The 19,368-nt window shown below is 53.9% G+C and overlaps 3 protein-coding genes across 3 annotated transcripts; 2 read left to right on the forward strand and 1 right to left on the reverse strand.

The window, feature by feature from the left end:
- Nucleotides 1-166: 166 nt before the first annotated feature.
- TGME49_286020 (hypothetical protein) lies at nt 167-4,155 on the reverse strand. Its single transcript, XM_002369198.2, has 2 exons — nt 2,060-4,155; nt 167-1,562 (listed from the first exon to the last, which is right to left on the reverse strand). Exons 1-2 carry the CDS (start codon nt 2,459-2,461, stop codon nt 1,272-1,274), a joined length of 693 nt encoding a protein of 230 aa, XP_002369239.1. The 5' UTR covers nt 2,462-4,155; the 3' UTR covers nt 167-1,271.
- A 581-nt stretch (nt 4,156-4,736) lies between these two features.
- Nucleotides 4,737-12,939, forward strand: TGME49_286010 (hypothetical protein). The gene is made up of 10 exons (XM_018781971.1): nt 4,737-6,643; nt 6,785-6,927; nt 7,317-7,413; nt 7,801-7,894; nt 8,245-8,321; nt 9,113-9,252; nt 9,837-9,988; nt 10,622-10,897; nt 11,520-11,579; nt 11,887-12,939. Exons 1-10 carry the CDS (start codon nt 6,008-6,010, stop codon nt 12,066-12,068), a joined length of 1,857 nt encoding a protein of 618 aa, XP_018637795.1. The 5' UTR covers nt 4,737-6,007; the 3' UTR covers nt 12,069-12,939.
- Nucleotides 12,940-13,964: 1,025 nt separating this feature from the next.
- On the forward strand, nt 13,965-18,569 carry TGME49_286000 (hypothetical protein). Its single transcript, XM_002369196.2, has 2 exons — nt 13,965-16,278; nt 16,852-18,569. The coding sequence occupies exons 1-2, from the start codon at nt 14,857-14,859 to the stop codon at nt 17,638-17,640; spliced, it is 2,211 nt and encodes a 736-aa protein (XP_002369237.1). The 5' UTR covers nt 13,965-14,856; the 3' UTR covers nt 17,641-18,569.
- The last annotated feature ends 799 nt before the right edge of the window (nt 18,570-19,368 follow it).

Genomic DNA, 19,368 nt, shown 5'->3' on the forward strand with positions numbered 1-19,368 from the left:
AATTGCAGCATTTATCGTCCTTGTCCTGTGACAAGTACGAACCCCGCCGCCTTTCCCTTCAACAACCAGCGTTCTGTCGGCTTTTATTCGTCCACAAATTCATTTTTACAGCATTATGTATTCACAATTTGAGTGGAACCGTTCGAGACACCGAAACGTTCGAAGCGGCCAGAGTGCAAGATCACGGCTTCGTTAAAGTGAGAATACATCACCTTGTCAGGTTTTTGAAAGGCCATGAGTCAAGACACAAGATGTCGACCCGTGGACGCGCGACTCTGGTCGAACAAAAAAAAGCCCATTGAGAATTCAAAACAAAATTCGCATTCGCATGCAACTGCCGCTGTGGCTCACAGCAACACGGCACCCTCTCTAGGTTTGGCCTCGAGGCCCTCCTCGCTTCCCTCTGTGTTTTTGGTGGCATGCCAGGCTTGAACAAGTCAGGAGTCTCCACCGACTCCCTCGACTGCTCTTCCAGAGTCCTTCTCTCCTGCTGTCTGGAGTCTGTTACGCAGCTTGTGATTTCCACCTGTGCCTGTGGCAAGACGGGTTTTTCCCTCGATTCCCGTCTCCCATCTCAATTACCTTCTGTGGAACGCTGTACACGGCGATAAGCACACACAAACGCTAGCCTGCTCTCTCTCGCAGGTCCTCGTGCATTTTTCTCTTCCCTCTAGGTCGCGCTAGGCGAACCGACCAGTCCAGCACCTACACTCTGCGTTTTTCATTTTCATTTTCCGTGGTAACGAAAACAGGTCACGCCTGTCCCTGTGCCGTGCTTCTGCCACCCTATTCCTCCCCGTCGAAACGGTATCCCCTTACAGAACTACACGATTCACACTGTTCTCCACTCGACCCGGACATTCCAGGTACAAAGCCATAAAAGGACCAGCTGTTCTCGAAACCTATCGGCACTCTTTCCTCTCTTTCCTGGCATACAAACGCATGTATGTACGCCTATACCTGCATGTACGGGTGCGTCTGCAGGCATAGTCCTGTGCCACCTGTCGGTTCTTTTGTCTCAACCTGGTCCAAATGTCGTTCCCGGTCTTAGACTGAAAGGTCTCTCGCGTTCTCTGCACCTTGTTGCCTGCTGATGAGAGCTCCTGGAAATGTTTCCTCTGATGTCGAGGCTCTTTCGTTTCTCCGTCGCAGACTGAGAGCCAGAGCCCAAATGCCTGACTTTGAGACCTGAACTTCAAGGCCCTTTTTACAGCATGTGTAGAACGCGTTGCAGTCTCGTCCGGCGACCTCCCCTCGCTGCACCCTCGAGTTCAAGCAGCATTTTCGCTCTCCTGCTGCTTCACTTCATCCTCGTCTTCGTCGTCTGCGGATCGAACCCACTGCATGACAGAGTCGCTTCTCTTTCTGCTGAAGATCGACAGCGCAGCAGCTCCTTCAACTGAAAGTTCTTTGTCAAACCGGACATCGGAAGCAAAGCGAAGAGGCACTTCCACGGAGAGGCCCCGCTTCAGTCTGTTGGCAAGGCGGACTTGTATCCTCGCGTCCTTCGGGTCGCACGACTGAGATTTCTTCAAACTGTGATCGGGGCTCTCAGACAGCGTCTGAAAAACAGAGAATCACAAACTCGGGAGAAAGCATCTGACCCGTGCTCCCCGCGCAGACTAGCCCCTACAAAACTGCACATGCTGCAGATCTGTTGTATATCTTGACGCAGTGAGCGAAACAGATACAAGGAACTTAACGGGTGGCGTTAAGAACACCGATCTGTGGTAGCAAAGGAAGATGCAGACGAAGGGGAGGCACATGTTGTGTGGAGAAGAGGAAGACAAGACAAGCAACAGAGGGTGAACCAAAAGAAATGCGGGGTAGTGAAGAAGACCGCCGCACACTCCAAGCGACATGGAAAACCGAACATTCACCTCAAGCAGACGCAGGGCAAGAAACGGCGTTCCTTTGCTCCCGCTTCTCGACGTCAAGTCCATCCCGTTTTCCTTCTCTCCTCCGCTTTTCCACTCTTCGCTTCCCTCTCCTCAGCTCCTCTCTCTCTCACATCTGCCCCTCTGTTCTCCCCTGCATTGTTTTTTGTGTTGTTCTCTACCTCTGAGTCAAGACCTCCTCTCGTTGTCTGCTCGGGAGCTGCATTCTGCTTCACCTCGCTCCTGCGCCACGGCGAATCGATCGCGGCATCCTCAGGCTTCTTCTCCGCTTCGCCCGGGGAAGCGGGAGTCGGTAGAGACCCCCTCTGCGGTGAAGGCGGGTCTGTCGGCTTGGGCTCCGCCTGCGGGTGCCCGCCAGACGCGAGTTTCTCTTGAGAAGGTGTCTTCCGGATGTGAGTGGAGAGGGAATTTTGGGGGGAGAAGCGAGTACATCCAGACTGCACCGCAGGAGCGCCACAAGAAGCGCTGCTCCCGACCCCCGAAGAGGTAGCTTGAATAGAGCCGGCCTTCCCCGCTTCGCCGGGGCTTCCGCGAACTGCTGCGGCGGAGGAAACGCACCCCATTTTGCGGTCTCCACTGGCGGGGGAGGGGGGGGGGGCGGGCAGGAACAGAAAAAGAGGGTGGGCAAATTCGGGAGCGGGACAAGAAAGGAAGGATAAAATGTGAGCGTGAAGGTCTTGGGAGCAGCCCGCTGAAGACGAAGAACCTCCACGAGGACTTAGGAACGCAGCATGTGTGCAGACAACAGTTCGACCGGCACCACGGGGTAACCATGTACCTTTCTCACCCTCTTCGAACTAGGGGAGCCGACGGGATAGGTAAAGGCAAGTCAGTTTGCAGACTCCTACAGATGTGTATTCTGGGCGTTGGTCGACAGACTGGAAGGGGTTAACGAAAGAATAGCGCTCAGGTTTTCGAGAAGACGGGTCGGTCGCTCCGTTGCCACGGCTTTCTTCTTAGCGAGCCGTGGTGTGTACCGGAACTCCTCCTGAAGGGCTGTAAATGCTTGCCTGACACACGGAAGAACGAACCGTGTCCGGAACATTCTCGTTTCCAGCGCAGGTGACATAGCAAGCGGGCGTTGCTGTGGTTGTGAAATGAAACGCGTGACGGTGAAGGCGCGGAAGAGAACGAAGAAAACGCGCCGATGGTGGTGCACCGCTGGCACAAGTTGAAAACGGGGGCAACACGCCGGCTGGCTGAGACAGGCAGCAAGAAAACGTTATGCGAAAGCAGGGACTGGACGTGGAAAACAAACATGAAGAGCGATGAAGAAGAAAAAACTGCCAGGCACGTAGGGGAAGGATCGAAGCGAAGAGCGTAGCACTTGTCGGCTTGTGGAACTGCACACCCACCGTATGAACACCCTTCGGCTGCGAGAAGCAGAATCTGCTTTCCCCTCTTCTGGAAGTTCGCAGGAAACGGTAACCGGAGCGTGCCTGAACGACGAAGCTGCGCTTCTCTTTCGAGAACTGCGGGGCAATGCAAGTGCAGGAGCAGGCGTCGGCGCTCTGTGTCGTCGGCGACTGGCTCGGTACGGGTGCAGACTTTCAATGAAGCTGGAAGTCTCAGCTTGCCCCCTGCCGAACGCGTGGAGAAAACGATTGGGAAGGCAGTGCAGACAACAGTGGAGAATACCGTGGCGAAAGAGCAGGACAAGGGGGAAATCGCCCGAGAAGCTTCGCCGCCAGGCGCAAATGCGTCCGGGATCTTTCGCTTCGGGCTCGCGGGCGGCTGAATCCGGAAAAGAAGAGATATTTGTTTAAACGCTGCGCAAGACGATCGTGGACAGGTCCGAATACAGGCGTACAGCTTGCGAGAAAAAAATAGCTCATGCACAGGGAATACGTTCGACAGTTGCACCCAGAGATACCACAGGGCAGGACACTGGACGGATTACTTGGCTTTCTCCTGGTCGCCCCCAAGACGTCGCACACGCGACTGGCGGCCACAGATGACGTGAACGAAGACCGACGTATGCACAGGAACCGGAAAAAGAGAGAGACGGTCCTAAGGGTCAACCCTTTTCGTCGCGGCCAAGTGATGGGTCATCGCTCCGGGGCGCGAGCGGGTGTTGGGCGCTCGCGCCTGCGCGTCGCCTACCTGGAGTTCGTCCACGGCAAAAAAATTACTGGCTTTAGCTTTCTTAAGAAACCCAGCTGGACCTCGAAAACTCAGGTCACAGAGGGATTAGCTTCTTGTAACGCCGCGCACACGCTGGTCTGTGCTTTCCCTAGGCGCGGCTCTTTACCCTCGGTTCTCTTTTTCTGTAGCAAAAGAGCGCTGTGTGCCAAGAGACGCCGGGTGCCCGGACGAAGAGCAGCCCCACCCCGGAGGATCTCCCGCTGTCTTTTTGCTCCTGCACCATGTCGGACAACGAGGGGAGAAAAGCCGGCCTCCCTTCGGGTCTCTCCCCGGTGCGCGGGCGTTCTGAGTGGCCAGTGCTCTCGAGCCCCTCCGGCCACGGGTCTCTAGTAGCGAGAACCCCCCTGCGTGGAAAAAAGAGAGAAGGGAATCTGCTTGCGCTAGAGCTCAGGGAAAGAGGAGCATTTGATCGCAACGCCGGCAATAGTAGAAACACCACTTAGAGGAAGGCAACCTTTAACCGCCGGATTTTCTCCGCTTTCTCGGCCACTCGAAAGAACCCGGAACCCGACGGCTCACCTTCGAGCAGCGGGCAGGCAGAGTGCGCAAATGACGAAAGAGAGGGAGGGCAGCAGAGAAGAGAGTGCGTCGGAGGGGGGGGTTGCTAGAAACTCTGGGCCACATGCACGTTCATCAAGGGACGTAGAGGTTCGACGCGCGTGAACCGATGCTCAGGAACAGTGCGAATGCGTAAAAAAGACAGGGCTCGTGAAGATCGCCAGTCTACGCGATGAATCTGCGGACAGCGAAGGACGGATTTGCGCCTGCACGTCTCCTCGGCACCGGTCCGCCTCTTGCCAGAAGGGCGTCTCCGGCAGCTTGCCCTCGCCAAGCAAACTTTCCTGTAATGCCGAGGCCATCAGTGAATACGTGGCACAAAGCGACTCTTGAAAAGACATTCCTCACTGGAAACCGCTGCTTTTTTGTGCCAGCAGGCTCCACCAAAGAATCGAGTTGAGGAATAGAGTCGGGAAAATGGAGCGGTCCTCCTGCTCGATACACAAATATACGCGGACGGGAAGAACCATGTCGCGAGTTCCCTAGTTAATCGCTTTTCCCGCGTTTAAGGCATTCCTCTCGCTGTATTTCTTTGTCCTCACTGGTCCGTATCGTTCACTCATTCTCGGCCCGTTTCTCAGCTCGGCTGCCAGCAGCGCACCCGTTCCGCGAAACTGCGTCGCCAGCGAGTGCGAACGGAAGGAAGCGACAACTCTACAAAGGGGAACGAGGACGCCCTGCAAACTGACGTCGGAGTGCCTAAATGCCAAACATCACGGCGAATCCCCAGTTTCTAGGTGGCTGGATTCATCGACTTCATCTCAGTGTGTTAAGTGTTTGGAACAGTGAAGAAAGGCGGGGTATTCTGTAGAATACGCGACTTGGTACGAACCCGGACGACCCATGGTCAGGCAGAACCGTAGATACGGCCCAGTCACGTTCATCTACGGTTTCATCCTTTTCCCGTACGCCTTACGAAGCGTTTCCTTTCGGGTGGATGTCCGCGTTCGTCAGAGCCCTTGCCATTCGCCACACCTCGCCCTTGTTTCGAAACTGTGACATACTGGCGAGCCTGGCGGCTTCCCGACAGACAAGGCCATTTAGTTGGAATTTGAACCTACGACAGGGCATCCTTTTTCGTTCGATCCATTTGTTTTCATCGAATGAGCAGTAGCCGACCACGCTCCTGCTACGACTTGCGCGCGATTTCCGTTTTCGTTCGGAAACGTCCAAGGATAGCTGCCCGATTTAAACGGTTCGGCCTGTCATTCGTCCGGCAACTTCTATGTCCGATTTGTTCCCCAGCGTTTTTTCCCTCCGACGTTTTTGTTTCCGGGGCAGTGCAAGTTGGTTTACCCGGCAGTTAGATTAGAAAACCGTCAGATCTACAGTGATTCTCTGGATGCATTCCTTTTCAGCGTGACCCGGCCTTTGCGAAGGTTGTGCGCCTCGTCGGTAAGCGCACCATGTTTCAGTTGCTTTCAGGGCAGTCCCCTGGGTTGATTTCAATAAAGGACTCGCGCGCTGTCTCGAGTCACGCACCACTGCTTTCCCGCGTCACGACAGCTACCACAATGAAGTCTACTTGTGCATACACCGGCTCTTCCGGCTCCGGCACCACGGGAGGACGAAGTTGTCGGTGCCGCTTCTCCCCGGCTTTGCGCTTGACAGCACAACGAGGCAGTTCCACCGCCGTGTCGAAGCCAAGCGCTGGCGCCGTGTCCGCGTCTTCCTGCGTCTCTGTCTTATCTGATTCTTCCCTTCCTTCGAGTTTCTCGCACCGCACATGCGGGTCTTCCGCTGTCCACTGTTCGCGGATGTCGCCTATGGCGAAGGCGACACCTCAGTTCGCAGTCCCCGCCTCGACTTCTCTGCGCCGGCGGGTACACAGAAGGAATTTACCCCTGTATGCATGCGCCTTGGTTGCATGCGTGATGTTGGTGGGCCTTCACTCCACATCACACTTGATAGGAAACGGAGATGGACAGTTGAGCGGGTTTCTTCTCCCAGCTGTCGAAGCTTCCGTCCGATTCACCTCGTTCCCTTCTCAGAAGGCCCTCTCCCTCCGATTCGGGGACTTGCCTCTGAGAGAGATGGTAATGGTAAGTGCTCGAAACAGCCAAGTCTGGCTTCGTATCTGCTTGCTTGTACAGCGTGAATCCTACAGCGTCGACGAACGGACCGTCCCCACGGCGCAGTTGCATGCAGATCGGTGTGTCAGGTGTGGTGCGGTTCCACTGCAGCATTTCCACTACACCGAGCAACTTTTCGAAGATACACGCGAGCTGCTGGCCAAGATTTTCAACGTCCCGGTCAGAGCAATTTCCTTCCTCCAGCTGAGGCAGGACGACGGGCGCCCCGAGCACGCGAGTCTCTTGACGTTTGAGTACGTTCTGGGAAACCTGAGTTCAGATGGGCCAATCCACGAATGAAACAAAATCGTCTGGGGAACTGGACTGTTTTCCTGTCGCACCAGGAGACGCATGTCTACGCTCTAAAGGGACGTCCCTGTTCACTGGGCAGTTCACGGACCTTGCTAAGACGGCGTCACAGAGACAGCAGTGGCCCACAGTCCGCTTGGTTTCCTAAACCGTTGTGTCTGATAAGAGGCAGAGGTTGGGTAGGAAACCACGTCAAAGGGTACGAGGCGTCTGCCGCCTCAAAACAGCCAGGGGAGGGGAAAGACCGCGAACGGTGGAACTCAGGATTAGCTGCTTAGGACGCTTGCCATGTGGAAAAGCCTTGTGTTTGCTGTCCGGTTCCTATGGCTTGCAGCGTGCAAGGCAAGCACTTGCACGACCAGAAGGGTCAGTTCCAAGAGTATCTCGACCAAAGTAGAGATGGCCTGGAACTCCATTTTGGCGGGCGAAAGGTGAGACGCAAAGTGACAGGCGTTTCTCGTTGTCCTCCTTCATCGTCCTTGCAAGCGATATGCCTCGAAAAATGCTCGGTCAAAGCAACGTTTCGCGCATGCATCCACATATATGTTTGTATTGTCAGCGGGGAGTGGGGTATTTTTAAGTTTTTTCTGCCTCTGTCTGCTGGTGCAACCAGGTATGGAGACTTTGTGATGCCTGGCAAGTCGGCCATTGATTCGTATAGTTCTTTCCTGCGTGCCATTGCATTTGTACCGTCTGGCGGCCGGTGGCGCCTACAGAAATTGGCGCTGCATTGATATAATCGGTGAATCGGTGCCTTCCTGTCTGCTCGTTTCCCGCGTTCGCTGATGCGCCGTCACTTGCGTTCTCTCTGTCTCTAGGTTTCGGTGGAGGCCCTGGCTGAGGATTTACCGCCCGCAGTTGTGGATGAGATGCCTGAGCCTTGGGGCAGGAGCTTCGTCTGGCAACGGCCGGGTAAGACGAGTCGCCACGTTCCTGTGTTCTCTTGATAACACTTTGTATCTAAATATCAGTGTGCTCACAATCTAGGTTCGTCTTGTCCTTTTCGTTTCTTAGTTGCAATGACCTTTGTCACCCAATTAACTGCAGATATCCATGCTGCGTTCGACTCGAGGAACAAAGAACCAGAAAAGGGTGGAAGGGAAGCTACACAGGGGACACAAATGGACCACGAGGAAGAAAGGAGGGACAAACGACACGAGGGCCAATGACAGGACGCTAAGGTAGACAGGTGGAGCTACCTGGCGCATGCACACGGGTGAAGGAGACCTTTCGAATATTGCGTGCCTGTGTCTTCGTTGCAGGTTACACGCGCGCTCTCGAGAACGTCGAGCACTTCCTCTGGGTCAGGGTTAAGAAGACTTCCCGCGTTCCACGACATGTAAGCGCCAGTGCGCGTGTCCGGTCTTGAAACCAGGACAAAAACCCATTCAGAGCTACAGACTTGTGCCTTCCAATATAGTTTCAAATATATATATGTATATATGTATATATATGTATATATGTATATGTAGATTGATAGATAGCTATCGCAGATTGAGCCCGATGGTCATGTAAGTGTCAGCGCTGCGTGGATGGTCCTTGTGAGAGCGAATGTTTTTGCTCATGAGCGAGGAGAGTTCAAGGTCTGTCTCTCTTCACCGTGCTTCGGTTTCCCGGAGTGACGCATTTCGAGTTCCATTCTGCGTTGATGCTGCGCCGTGGCTCCTCAAGATACCTGTACCTTAACGCGTATCATGTGAACTATGTCCCCCCAAAAAACACCGAGTACCCACTGTGTCCAGTTAGGACTACTGGGGTATTCAGGCCGGTCTGCTATTTAACTGTCGTGTCTGTGTGTGAGTGTCAAGAAGGGCAGCGCATAGTTTGTTCAGAGACAGTACTTAAGTATACCGTGATGACTGGAAGACATGGTCTCGCGATGATCTTCATGTTTTTGATATGGGGGGATCTGGCGAGCTTTCTTCGTGCGAAGGTGTTGCACTTGCTCGCCTGCAAGCGCGCTTTCCAGAGGGCTTGAGGCGAGCGCTACAGCTTTCTGGAGAGAAGTCGGCATCAACAAATCGTTATCCTTGTGTGTCAACCGCAGTTGGGAACGCGCTGTCACAAAGTGCAGGAGGGGGACCGATCAGTGCGTGCTATGTTGCTTCTTTGTTTCGCTTCTTGCTTCAGGTTGCTTACGGGGAACTGACCCAGATGCTTTCTAGAGCAATTACGGGGGTCGTCCAGGCCACAGGGTACCTTGTTGAAGCCGACAGCATCCAAGTCATGTCTCTGGAAGAAGACCATTCTGCCAGAGTTATCTCTCTAGCGTGAGTTTTCGTTGCGTTCGTTTCGTCTCTTCATTTCTTGGACGTTCTTTGCGCCGCACTTCTTAATTGATCTTGTCTCTGAAGACGAGTGACAGGCAAGCATCGAGACCCCAACAATGACAGAACCGGGAAGAGCGGAAGGACAAAACCTGTTAGAGCTGTGCACGGTTTCACTGTGCTGCATTTAATTCTAGTTTCATTTGCAGTATCCCTCCACCGTTGCTCCAGTTAGCGAACGGGTTTGCGTGTCAATCTCTAGGGCAAACAAACACATTGAAGGAAATGTCGTGTCTGTCTGCCTGAAGTGGTACTCTTCAGCTGGCGGTGATTTGGTATCACCACACCTGGTTGCGTCTCTTCTGCCCCTCTGCGATTTGTCATTCGCGTTCTGATTCTCTCATCTCCTCTCCGTATATTCATCCATGAACCTACTTGAGAGAAGAAGCCCCCGAAAGTGGTACTGCACCAGGTTGGTCGCTAGAGGTCTTCGATTCTGGGCTGCGGTTGCTCGGTGATGAGGAGCCGTTATGGAAGTCACTCCGAGTCATGTTTGGTTGGTCTGCGGGTTCGACACTTTGCTGCAGAATGTCGCGACACAATGGAATGCCAAACTACTTGCGAGCCCTGAGGTCCTGGCTCCGCAACGCATGCGGAAGGACCATGATCCTCCAGACTGCACTGGGAGATGCTCTAACTGCCGACTGTTCCATCCCGCTGGTGACAGTCCGAGCGACAGGTAAACAAACATCTCAGACTAAAGAAGGAAAACGGGGGTTAGCACCTCTAGCCTGGATGAGGTAGGACCGAGGTCGAGGGAACAGTGGAGCCTTGTACCACTAGTGCTACCTAGGAAAGCTCTCTGGATTGTGTCGATCGAATCTCTCCAATTCGAGCCTTCGACTGTACGGAATGCCAAGATATATATAGTTAAGAATCGACAATTATGTTGCCTGTTGCTTTCGTTTGTTGCTTGTTTACCTTCTGTTCAACGACCCGAACTGCCTAAAGGACGCAAGAAAGGCGACGAAGCCTTTTGCGTTTTCTCACTTCTCCTCTTGTCGTGACCTCAAACTTTAGAGACACGCCGACGCCCATCCTAAAAGCTACGACGCATGCCTCAACTCTTGTAACGGTGGCGTATCTATCTGTTCACCTATATATATACACATATGGACCGAGCCATTGAAGCGTGTATGGGTTCGGAAGGTGGATATCTGTGTGTGTGTGGCGACGGGGGTGAAGGGTGAGCAACGCGTGCGTGGGAGATACACAGAAGTTGTATCTGCTCTCTTTGAGGTTCCTGGAGGCCGTGTAGATCACGACACGCTCTCGGTTCTTTCCATTTCCATCCGTGCATCGGATTCTTCAGGCAAGCCTTTAACGGAGGACGACATCACTCGGATGGAAGAGGAGCTGGCGCGCTCTTCGGTTGAAGCCGATGAGAGTCGGGCGGAAGACGATAGGGAAACCAAGGCTAAATCAGCGATGTCGGCCATGTCATTCGCCCCACCTTACTTTTCTCAAAATCAAACAGATCCTGCGATGGTGTCGCCAGGCTACCCAGTGGGATATCCGATGGGTTTCGTGCCTCTTTATGGACTAAAGCCATGGGGCGCGTCTGACGAAGGCACTGGGTCGGCGATTGGTAAGAAGGAAGAAGGGGGGAGTGCAGCTGGGGGGAGACGAAGGTCGGTTGACGTGGCAGAGCACAGGAAGGCTTAGTGGAGCACGCACAGAACCTGAGGGAGTCCAGACAAGAAACAAGCGACCTCTTGCTTGGACGTATCTCGTGTGAAAGGGAGTGCGCCGAGGGTCAGGAAGACCAGGGAAAGGAAAACGACACGCAGGGGCTTTGGCAGGATGGAAAATTCATGTTCGAGGGGGAATCAGACGCGAGCAACTGCACGAGGGGCTTTTGAAGTACATCCCAACGTTAAAATGATACATCCGGTAACAACTTTGCTTCTTTTGAGAAAGGACGTTTGTCTCATCGGTTATCTTCTAGGCGTGCGATATGGATGGCAACTATCACTCGTATTAACTACTACTCAGATGCCTTTGCTAGGGACAGCGAGAGTGGCCTGACAAAGGGGGACAACTTCGGTTTTTCGGAGGACACATCCGCGGGGTGATTTGCCTCGGGAGTCCAGAAGAGCAGCTGCGTTGCCTTTGGGTTGCAAGCGATGTCTTTGCTACTTCGATACGAGTGATACCAGTGTTTCCGCCTCTTTGGAGATGCACTTCTTCATGCCCTTCTGGATTTACAGGCACAATGAAAGCGAGCAAGACCGTCCTGCAAGCGGCAGCTGAAGACGAAGAATCCTCAGGTAAAGATAGCGCCGTCTGTCGTTGCGGTTGCCTCCCGTGGTTTATTCTGCTGAAGCTGGTAGGCGTCATGAGCACGGTGTAATGTCGGCCAGGAGCAGCGTGAATTGACCCTCTTGAGTTTATTTTCAGAGCTAGTGGCAATCCTAAAGATTGCACGGCCTTCACAATGTGATGGGCACTGTTGTCAGACAAAACGGCTACCGTGACAAGCTCCTGAAAAGGGTTCGGAGATACGGGGTGTAACTTCAGAATAACGACGACAACGTAGTGAGACGCGAGTTTGGTGTATTGCGGTTGTTCTTTCAGGTGTTGGCGTCAAGGTGGGCATTGTCGTCGGCTGCTTGATTGTAGGTCTGCTGATCATTCTTGTTGTTTGGTACGCGTGGAGACGCCGCAGGAAAGAAGAAAAGGCGCTTCGAGAAAAGCAGAAAGCAAATGCTGCAGAACGCAGGGCAAACCGTGATATCGCCAGATACGCGCATCCGTGAGAGGCAGGTATGAGCGCCACAAGTCGGGGTGTACGTACAACGAGGCAGTTGATGCGTAAGCTGCTGAAGGTCGTCAGCTTGTCAATCCCTCCTGCCTGTAAGAACTGGAACAAATGAAGCAGCCATGGCAAAAAATTGTTATATCAGTTGTTACCTCACCGGCCTATCTTGCGCCGAAGCGTGTGCTTGACGAGAAAGCCACGCGGTCGGATGTTGTTTGTTCGTGCTCCAAGAGTTTTCCATGCTCCACTAGTATCATGTGCTCTGGTGCAGTCTGTGGAGACGCACTTGGTACCAAGGATTCACAGACACACTACGCTTGGCGACCGCTGAATTGTGACGCCCCCAGCCTGAGCAGTCTGACTCAGACAAGGTGGCCTTTCCGAAAGTGGATTGGCTTTTCCTACGGTGCTCCGTCCAATTCCACTCAGAGTGCTGCCGTTCGGATGCCATGACTTGAAGGCACTTCCGCATGTTTAGTTGCCGAAGGGGTGAAACAATTTACATGTCTATGCTTGGCACGTATTGTTGTAGTGGTTTCGAATTTTTGTGTTCCTGTTCTGTCGTAAAGAAATGCAGTCCAGCTCTCGTCAAAAAGCACTGCCCGTGAGCTACGTTTCGGAAATTTGCACCTTCTTTATTGATCACATGCATCAATTGTTTTCCATGTGCCCGGCGAAAATCCGCTAATTCTGTCGGCGTGACCCCAAACCTGAGAAAGTGGTGCGAGCATCTGCTCGGATGTGCTTTCTAAGTGCTGCAACTGTCTGACAGGCGGCTGCGCGCGTGTGCTCAGTTCAGAGCTATAATGGAAGCGAATTATATTTTATCAGCCTTGGTTGGGTTTTTGTAATCGAGTACAGTAATAAGGAACACAACCGAAGAAATGTGTAGAAACGATGAGTTGCGTGTAAGCAACCCAAAAGTCGCTTATGCTGCCAGGACACTACAAAAGATGACGCACACCAAGCTGCTCATGTAGGTATGCTATTAAGCTTTCACGCGGTCACTAAGCAAAGAAAGAAAAGCTGAGACGAGTGTCACCGGTGTCTTGGCCTGGCCTTAAGCTCACAACGATATGGAAAAAACGGAGCGTCGTCGTGGCGCAGACGAAAGACGATTGGCATCATTCCTTCTTTTGCGTGGTTGCCTGACCACAGAGAGGCTCTAATTTGATCTCATCTACCCTTATTTGTGCCATACAGGAACGAGCGCACTGTTCTCTGACCGGGGTGGGCCGATGAAAAGAACTCCGGGAGGGGAGCCAAAAGAGATCGACGATCTAGAACAGTGTATCTTGAATCGAATGCCCTGCTGAATATGGGGGCGTCACCCCATGCAGTTTTCAGTTCCTGGCGTCATTTTAGGCTACAAACGTCCGCAAAACCTCGCGTTTCGAAGAGCGTATCAGTTTGCTCGGAAGCCTGCTTCGAATCATGCATCGTAACTGGAGTGTGCCCTGAGGAAGTAGTAGGAGGCAGCTCTCCCGTGCTAGTGAGGTGCTACATTCTTCCTCGTGTATCAGGTTGACACAGCAGCCCCGTAGGAAGTCCGATGCAAAATGGCCGTACGGCAGCGGCAGGTCAATTCGACGCGTGGCTGTTCGCGAGCTAGTTCCCATTGTACAACAAAGGAGGGTATTAGGCTCTGGTGGGTTAGTGCTTGGGGGTGTCCACAGCACTCGATGACTAGAATTTTGCAAAGCAGACGATTTCTGGCTAACTCGCCTTTCTGTTGTGTGCCTCTTCCGACGGGGGAAACTCTTCCACGACCCGTTCATACACCCACGGACTTGCAAACCACAGGACTGTTATCACGATGTTCACATACAGAGCCACAGTCGCGGCTGGTCGCGGTGTCTACGCAAACCTGTTTAGTCTGGAACGCGCCGTCTCTCCCTTTGCATACGGTCGCTTTCAGTCGTTAAGCGACCTCGTGTTTCTCAATAAAGTCCGTGTGGAGTTTCTTACCGAATGTCGTCCAGAACCATGTCAGACTGCGCGGCCTCCCCTAACTTGTTGGCGTATTACCACGCCAGCAGACCGGTTGTTCTCCCGTGTTAGGCCCGCCTTGCCTGTTTGTGGCGGGTGCACAGATTCGGCACGTTTAGAAATTTCGTGAAGGCGCCTCCAGCGGGACGGTGTCCCGTGTCGCTTTTGAAAACATGACACTCTGGCACAATGCCCTAGCGACGGTCGTCCTTAGTGCGGTCAGGACTTCGATGCGTGCCGTTTTCCGCTTCTTTTCGAAACTCTCTGGAGTTTTGTCTCCGCGGCCGGAGGCACATTCCATTTCACAGACAAACCAGCGCAGTCGGGGGACCAGCGAGTCTCGCAACCCGCATAGTCGTCCCGACAGTTCTGCGTGGCGGGCGGGCCCCGCAGGTTTCCGATGCAGAATAGCGAGTGACGGAAAGAGTGCTATTCAAGGGTTTTTTAGGGTCTTATTTTGAACTCCGCATACTCCCTGTCCCTTTCGGTTGACCGGAAGTGTCAGAAAACGGATCTGGGACAGGTACCACTTCTGTTGCGCAAACCCCGGCGCCGGTGCACGGCGTTTCGGGACGGTGAAAATACGACAACACCGATCGAGGAGTCTGACAGATTCGCTATGGCTGTGAAAGTTCGTGAAGTGGACTTCTTTTCCCGCATGTGAGAACCACTATGTGACGACTGGAAAGCTCAATTCTCAGTGGGAGAATGCTGCTGTTCGAGGCCCTGTCTGCAGGTGTCGGTGCAAACAATCAGTTCCCTCGGCCGTTTCCTCCGAGGAAGTGAGCGTTCACGCCATGGAGACCGCCTCTACGTTTCGAAGCCGGCAATGCGGGCTGGTGAGCAAGGGTGTGGCTTGGAGAGCCGTGAGCCTCACCCTGAGGCCACTCATTCTCATTTTCTCCCTGTCCGCCCCTCTGCTTGTCGTTCGGATCCCTGCGGTGTCGACCCCGCCTTCTTTCCTGACTGCCAGTCTGCCTTTTGCTGCACCTGCAGAGGCGATGGTTGCCGACGTTCTTCGACGTGCCAAAGATGCTGTCGGGCATCGTTGGCGCAACGGTTCGCGTCTGATTGCAGACCAGTTTGGCGTGTCTCACTCGTATTTGAAGTTCATTCTGCCGCAGTACGACCCTGCGGCCTTCGAGCAGTACAAAGTCCTGGCTAGCCAGTACGCAGAGCTGACCCAGGAGGTCCGCGACGCGGCGGGGACAAAGGATTTCGAGGAAATCAGCAGTCGGAACGCGCGCGAGCAAGAGTCGCTTCTTGAGGAGGTCGACAGACTCCTCGAGCACGCGCTCGGTCCCAGTCTCCGCCCTCGTCTGGTGCGGAACAGATCGTCGCGGCGAGTGTCCCGTAGCTCGAAGAACCGCGAGTCTCCAGGCGCCTTCTCTTCTGCCCGTGGGCACCACGAAACCCGTCCCGACAGATCCAGGGGTTTCTCCTGGACCGACGAACGCGCGCACACTGCGCGCCACGGGGAAAAGGACCTTTCTCGCGAAGGCGAAACGCCCTTCCCAGACAGAGAGACGCTTGGCGCTAACCTGACTGTCGCGCAGCGGCATGAATGGGCCAGTCTGCACCAGCGGCTGAACATCCTGTCGCACCAACAGCGTCTGCTGGCGAGCGCGCCAGAAGCCGCGCTCCTCGAAGCCACGAAGCAGGACCTGATGCAGCGACTCTTTCAACTCGACGCAAGCATTCGACGCCAGAGACTCCAGGCTCAAACCGGCTTCAGCCGCGCGGAGTCGGTCAACCAGGTCATGGAGGAAATGCGCCGACGCGGGCAGCACGTGGCGGCAAGAATGGCTGAGGCAGAAATGGTCGTCGAGGAGTCTGAGAAGGCGCTGGGCGTGGTCCAGACTCTCCTCAGTCAGCTTCAGGCTGTTCCCGGTAGAGCCGCGCAAGCTCGCGAGGGGATTCGCGCCAAGCGAGAAGAACTCGAACAGGCTGCAGCCGCGGCAACGCATGCATGCGTGTTCGATGCCTTCGTGCTCTCTGGAGGCCTCGACGCAGAAGTCCACAACGTCGCGGTCTCTACGCGGTCTCAGGGGGCGGAAATTCTCGGGCGGTTCCGGACAGCTTTGAGCAAATTCGCTGCCGGCATTCGAAATCTGGAGGCTCTCATGCGCGAGGCAGGCGTGTTCCAGGAACCAGCTCTTCAAAGACGAATCGAGGCGTACGTACAACGCATGCATGCCTTGAATCTTCAAGGTGCCCAGGTAAGGACGGTCCCAGACGCTCGCTGTTGCAGCCAGAGAAAGCTCCCCACGAGTTGCAAACCCCCAGCGTGTAGACTCGTACAACGACGCGACCCTGCCTGCCATAAGCAACCGGTTTCAAGACAAAAGTCATAGCTAGTCTGTGTTTTGTGAGGAGACACTGCTTGGGAAATGCAATCACACGCGTGCTTTTCCTCGACAATTTTAGGACGCAGGAAATACTGTCTTTTTGGAGACGCGCAAACACGGGCTGGAAATGCACGCAGGAAAAGGACTGGCGAAACAAATTCAACAGGGAAACCAAGCACCTGTACCGACAGTGTGGGTCAGGCGGGGCGCGATGTATGAGCAGACGAAGTGGAATGAAATATCGGGCGATTTGTGACCGGGCTGTGAGGTGTGTTGCACTTCGTATTGTAGCGGCCAACTGGACACTGGCCTTCGTCACAGGAGGATCTACAGGCGGATAGACAGTGAGTGCGTATTGGGGATCGTGGATGTGTTAGCAAACCTGCGCGAGGTGCGTTACCAGAATCAGAAGTGCATGCGAATTGTTTGGGCGTGTCTCTTCAGATCCATGCTGCTGCGGAACCAATTGTGAGGGTGATGGAGACGGAGCAACTGCAGGTGGAAACGGAGGCGGCTAAGCTTCAGCAGGTTGTGGGATCAGTATCTGAGTCTTGTGTGGCTTTCCTCAAGAAGGAAGAAACTCGTTTGCAGGTCGTTTCTTCAAAGGTAATGGATCGTGTGTCTCCAGTGCTGGCGTCTCTTCAAAGCATCCTCGAACGCGCCGTTGCGCTGGGCCAGAAGCAAGACAAGAAATTACAGTCTTCTCAGCAATACCCCAACTCGAGCGCAAGCAGCAGCGCTAACACGCCTAGCACCCCGGGGCCGCCAGCGTCGAGTGGGGAGACCGACGAGGCGGATGTCGACTTCCAGGCAAAAGCTCTTCAGAAGGAGTTGGAGCCGATTGTGGCCGATGTGAGCCATCTGACAGAAGAAGTGCGAAACGCCGAGCGCCAGATTTCGACTCTGACGTCAGCGGCTGTCGCCCTTTCCTCCTCACCTGAGGCGACAGCAGTCGCCGCGAGCATAGCGGGAGTCAAGGGCAGGCTTACCAAAGCGGAGCAGTCTCTGGTCGCTGCTTTGAGTCAAACGCAGGCTCAGGTTTCGGTGGCGGTCTCCAAGGCACGCCGACACCGCCAGGATGATGCATTCCGAGGCGCGTATCTTCAGATCGTCCCTTGGCCTGGCGTCGCTACTGGCCTTGCTTCAACCCCTTTGAAAGAGGGGGGCTTGCGGTCGCAAGGGAATGTGGATTCAGTTCCACGTCAGTCTTCTGCGAGGCCGGGGTACCACTAGGGGAGAGACTTTCGAACATATAGAGGCGGGTACAGAGAAGTTACCGCATCCTCCGTACAAAGCCGGCACTAACAACATAGAAACCTCGCTCTGAGTAGGTTCAGCACTTCGCATTCGTCGCAATTGGTCTCCCATTCGGCGATCCCGTTGAGGGAGAAGGAACATTGTGTACTCAGAACAATGTGGAAAACGATCGACTCTTCTTGCGATGAAACCCCCGCGCACACGCTTGAGATGAACACTGTCACGCAGACGGCGGAAGCTGAGACGGGGATAGGGGATACGAGAAAGTGCGCAGCACTGTACGTGACATGCATTTTTTTTGAACTGCTCATGTGACTTTGTGGCGTTCACGCCTGTGTGATAAGTGTGATCGACCCCGTTAACGGAGAGCAAATTTCCGGGCTCCGCACAGGATATCCAGGGGGTTCACAAGTGATATCCAGTGTTCGATGGCATTTGACCGGGAAAGGGGTCCAGTGTTGGGGGGAATGTTAGTTGTTGGGAAGTAACGTGTGGAACTTTGTGGCGCAAGGGCACGTCTGAGGAATGCAAGTAAAGGAGAGCTGCCAAACATTGAGCAGCAGGAAACAAATCAATAGTGAAATCAGCCTCGCGGACGTGTTCTGGCACTACTGCATTTGCTTTTCCAGGGATAAGAAGGGACAGCGGACACAGTCTAGGGCACCTGATTCACAAAATCACCAGCAAGTCCGCGACGGTGTGCGTCATTTGTCAGTCTAAATGTAGATGCTGCGAGCGGAAGACCCAATAGTTCAGTGGGGAGACTAAATTTTGAAGAATACAGAGAAACGTGCCGTGCGACGTGTCTTACTTTGCTATTTTAGTCTGGTAAACTCATGGACACCTCAATGTTTCTTGTTCACGCGACTGAGTATCTCCTCGAGTCTTCCACCATGAAGTGTACGCATTTACAAACATTCAAGTTCAGAGAAGAAACTCCATGCAGCAAGGGGGCTGATGCGAAACACCCCGAAAAAGACAACTGAAGATGACAAGGGACAGACGCGTGAATGAATTTATCCTTTCGAAGAAACAACATCCCATGAAATCAGCCAACTAGGCCACCAACAACGTAGCTGCTGCCCGAGAAGAGGTTGGGTAGCCATCCTTAACTCACACACTGTGAACGCAAAACTGTGACAAATCCGTTTGACTGTATCTGGCCTACAGCTTCGGCATCTGGTGCCGGTGACTGAGAGGCAGCCTGTGTCCAGTTCCGAGAAAATGGGCAAGTCTGAATGTCTCGCCTATCACCCACAGTCAAATGGTGTCCGTTCCGACTGCCGTTTGAGACGGACTTTACCTATTTGAATACGCGGCCTGTTGAATCGTCCGACATTCATGAAAAATGCAACAACATGCTTTACATTCGCTTTCGGCACTTGCGGTGAGACACAATGTTTCTGACGTTCTGTTTCTATTTGCGGCCCACCCCTTCATGAGATCGCTGAGGGTTTCTGGTTCTGCGAGACAGAGTTCCCGTTTCTAATCCAGGAGGTGCGACAGTGGCGAACAGGAGCACAGTTGCCTAGAAACAGAAGACATTTTGCAAGTTGTCCTGAGATATGGAAGGGCGAGAGTCGAGCAGGTCCTTACATATCAGCGCCTGAGGACGTCACGTGCCAACGCACCCTGCAATATGAACGATTGACTTTCTTCCCGGATTAAAGCTACACTACAAACTTCTGGATGCTTGCCGGGTGA

Source organism: Toxoplasma gondii, chromosome V (assembly GCF_000006565.2).
Source record: "Toxoplasma gondii ME49 chromosome V, whole genome shotgun sequence".
In the NCBI taxonomy this organism is placed as follows: Eukaryota; Apicomplexa; class Conoidasida; order Eucoccidiorida; family Sarcocystidae; genus Toxoplasma; species Toxoplasma gondii.

Coding starts and splice junctions, on each gene's coding strand:
- TGME49_286020 (XM_002369198.2), bottom strand. CDS start 2,461: ATGGGGTGCGTTTCCTCCGCCGCAGCAGTTCGCGGAAGCCCCGGCGAA. Junction 1,563..2,059: donor GAGGAGGTCTTGACTCAGAG/GTAGAGAACAAC, acceptor TCTGTTTTTCAG/ACGCTGTCTGAGAGCCCCGA.
- TGME49_286010 (XM_018781971.1), top strand. CDS start 6,008: ATGTTTCAGTTGCTTTCAGGGCAGTCCCCTGGGTTGATTTCAATAAAG. Junction 7,414..7,800: donor TCCATTTTGGCGGGCGAAAG/GTGAGACGCAAA, acceptor CTCTGTCTCTAG/GTTTCGGTGGAGGCCCTGGC. Junction 8,322..9,112: donor CTTCCCGCGTTCCACGACAT/GTAAGCGCCAGT, acceptor TTCTTGCTTCAG/GTTGCTTACGGGGAACTGAC.
- TGME49_286000 (XM_002369196.2), top strand. CDS start 14,857: ATGGAGACCGCCTCTACGTTTCGAAGCCGGCAATGCGGGCTGGTGAGC. Junction 16,279..16,851: donor TGAATCTTCAAGGTGCCCAG/GTAAGGACGGTC, acceptor GTGTCTCTTCAG/ATCCATGCTGCTGCGGAACC.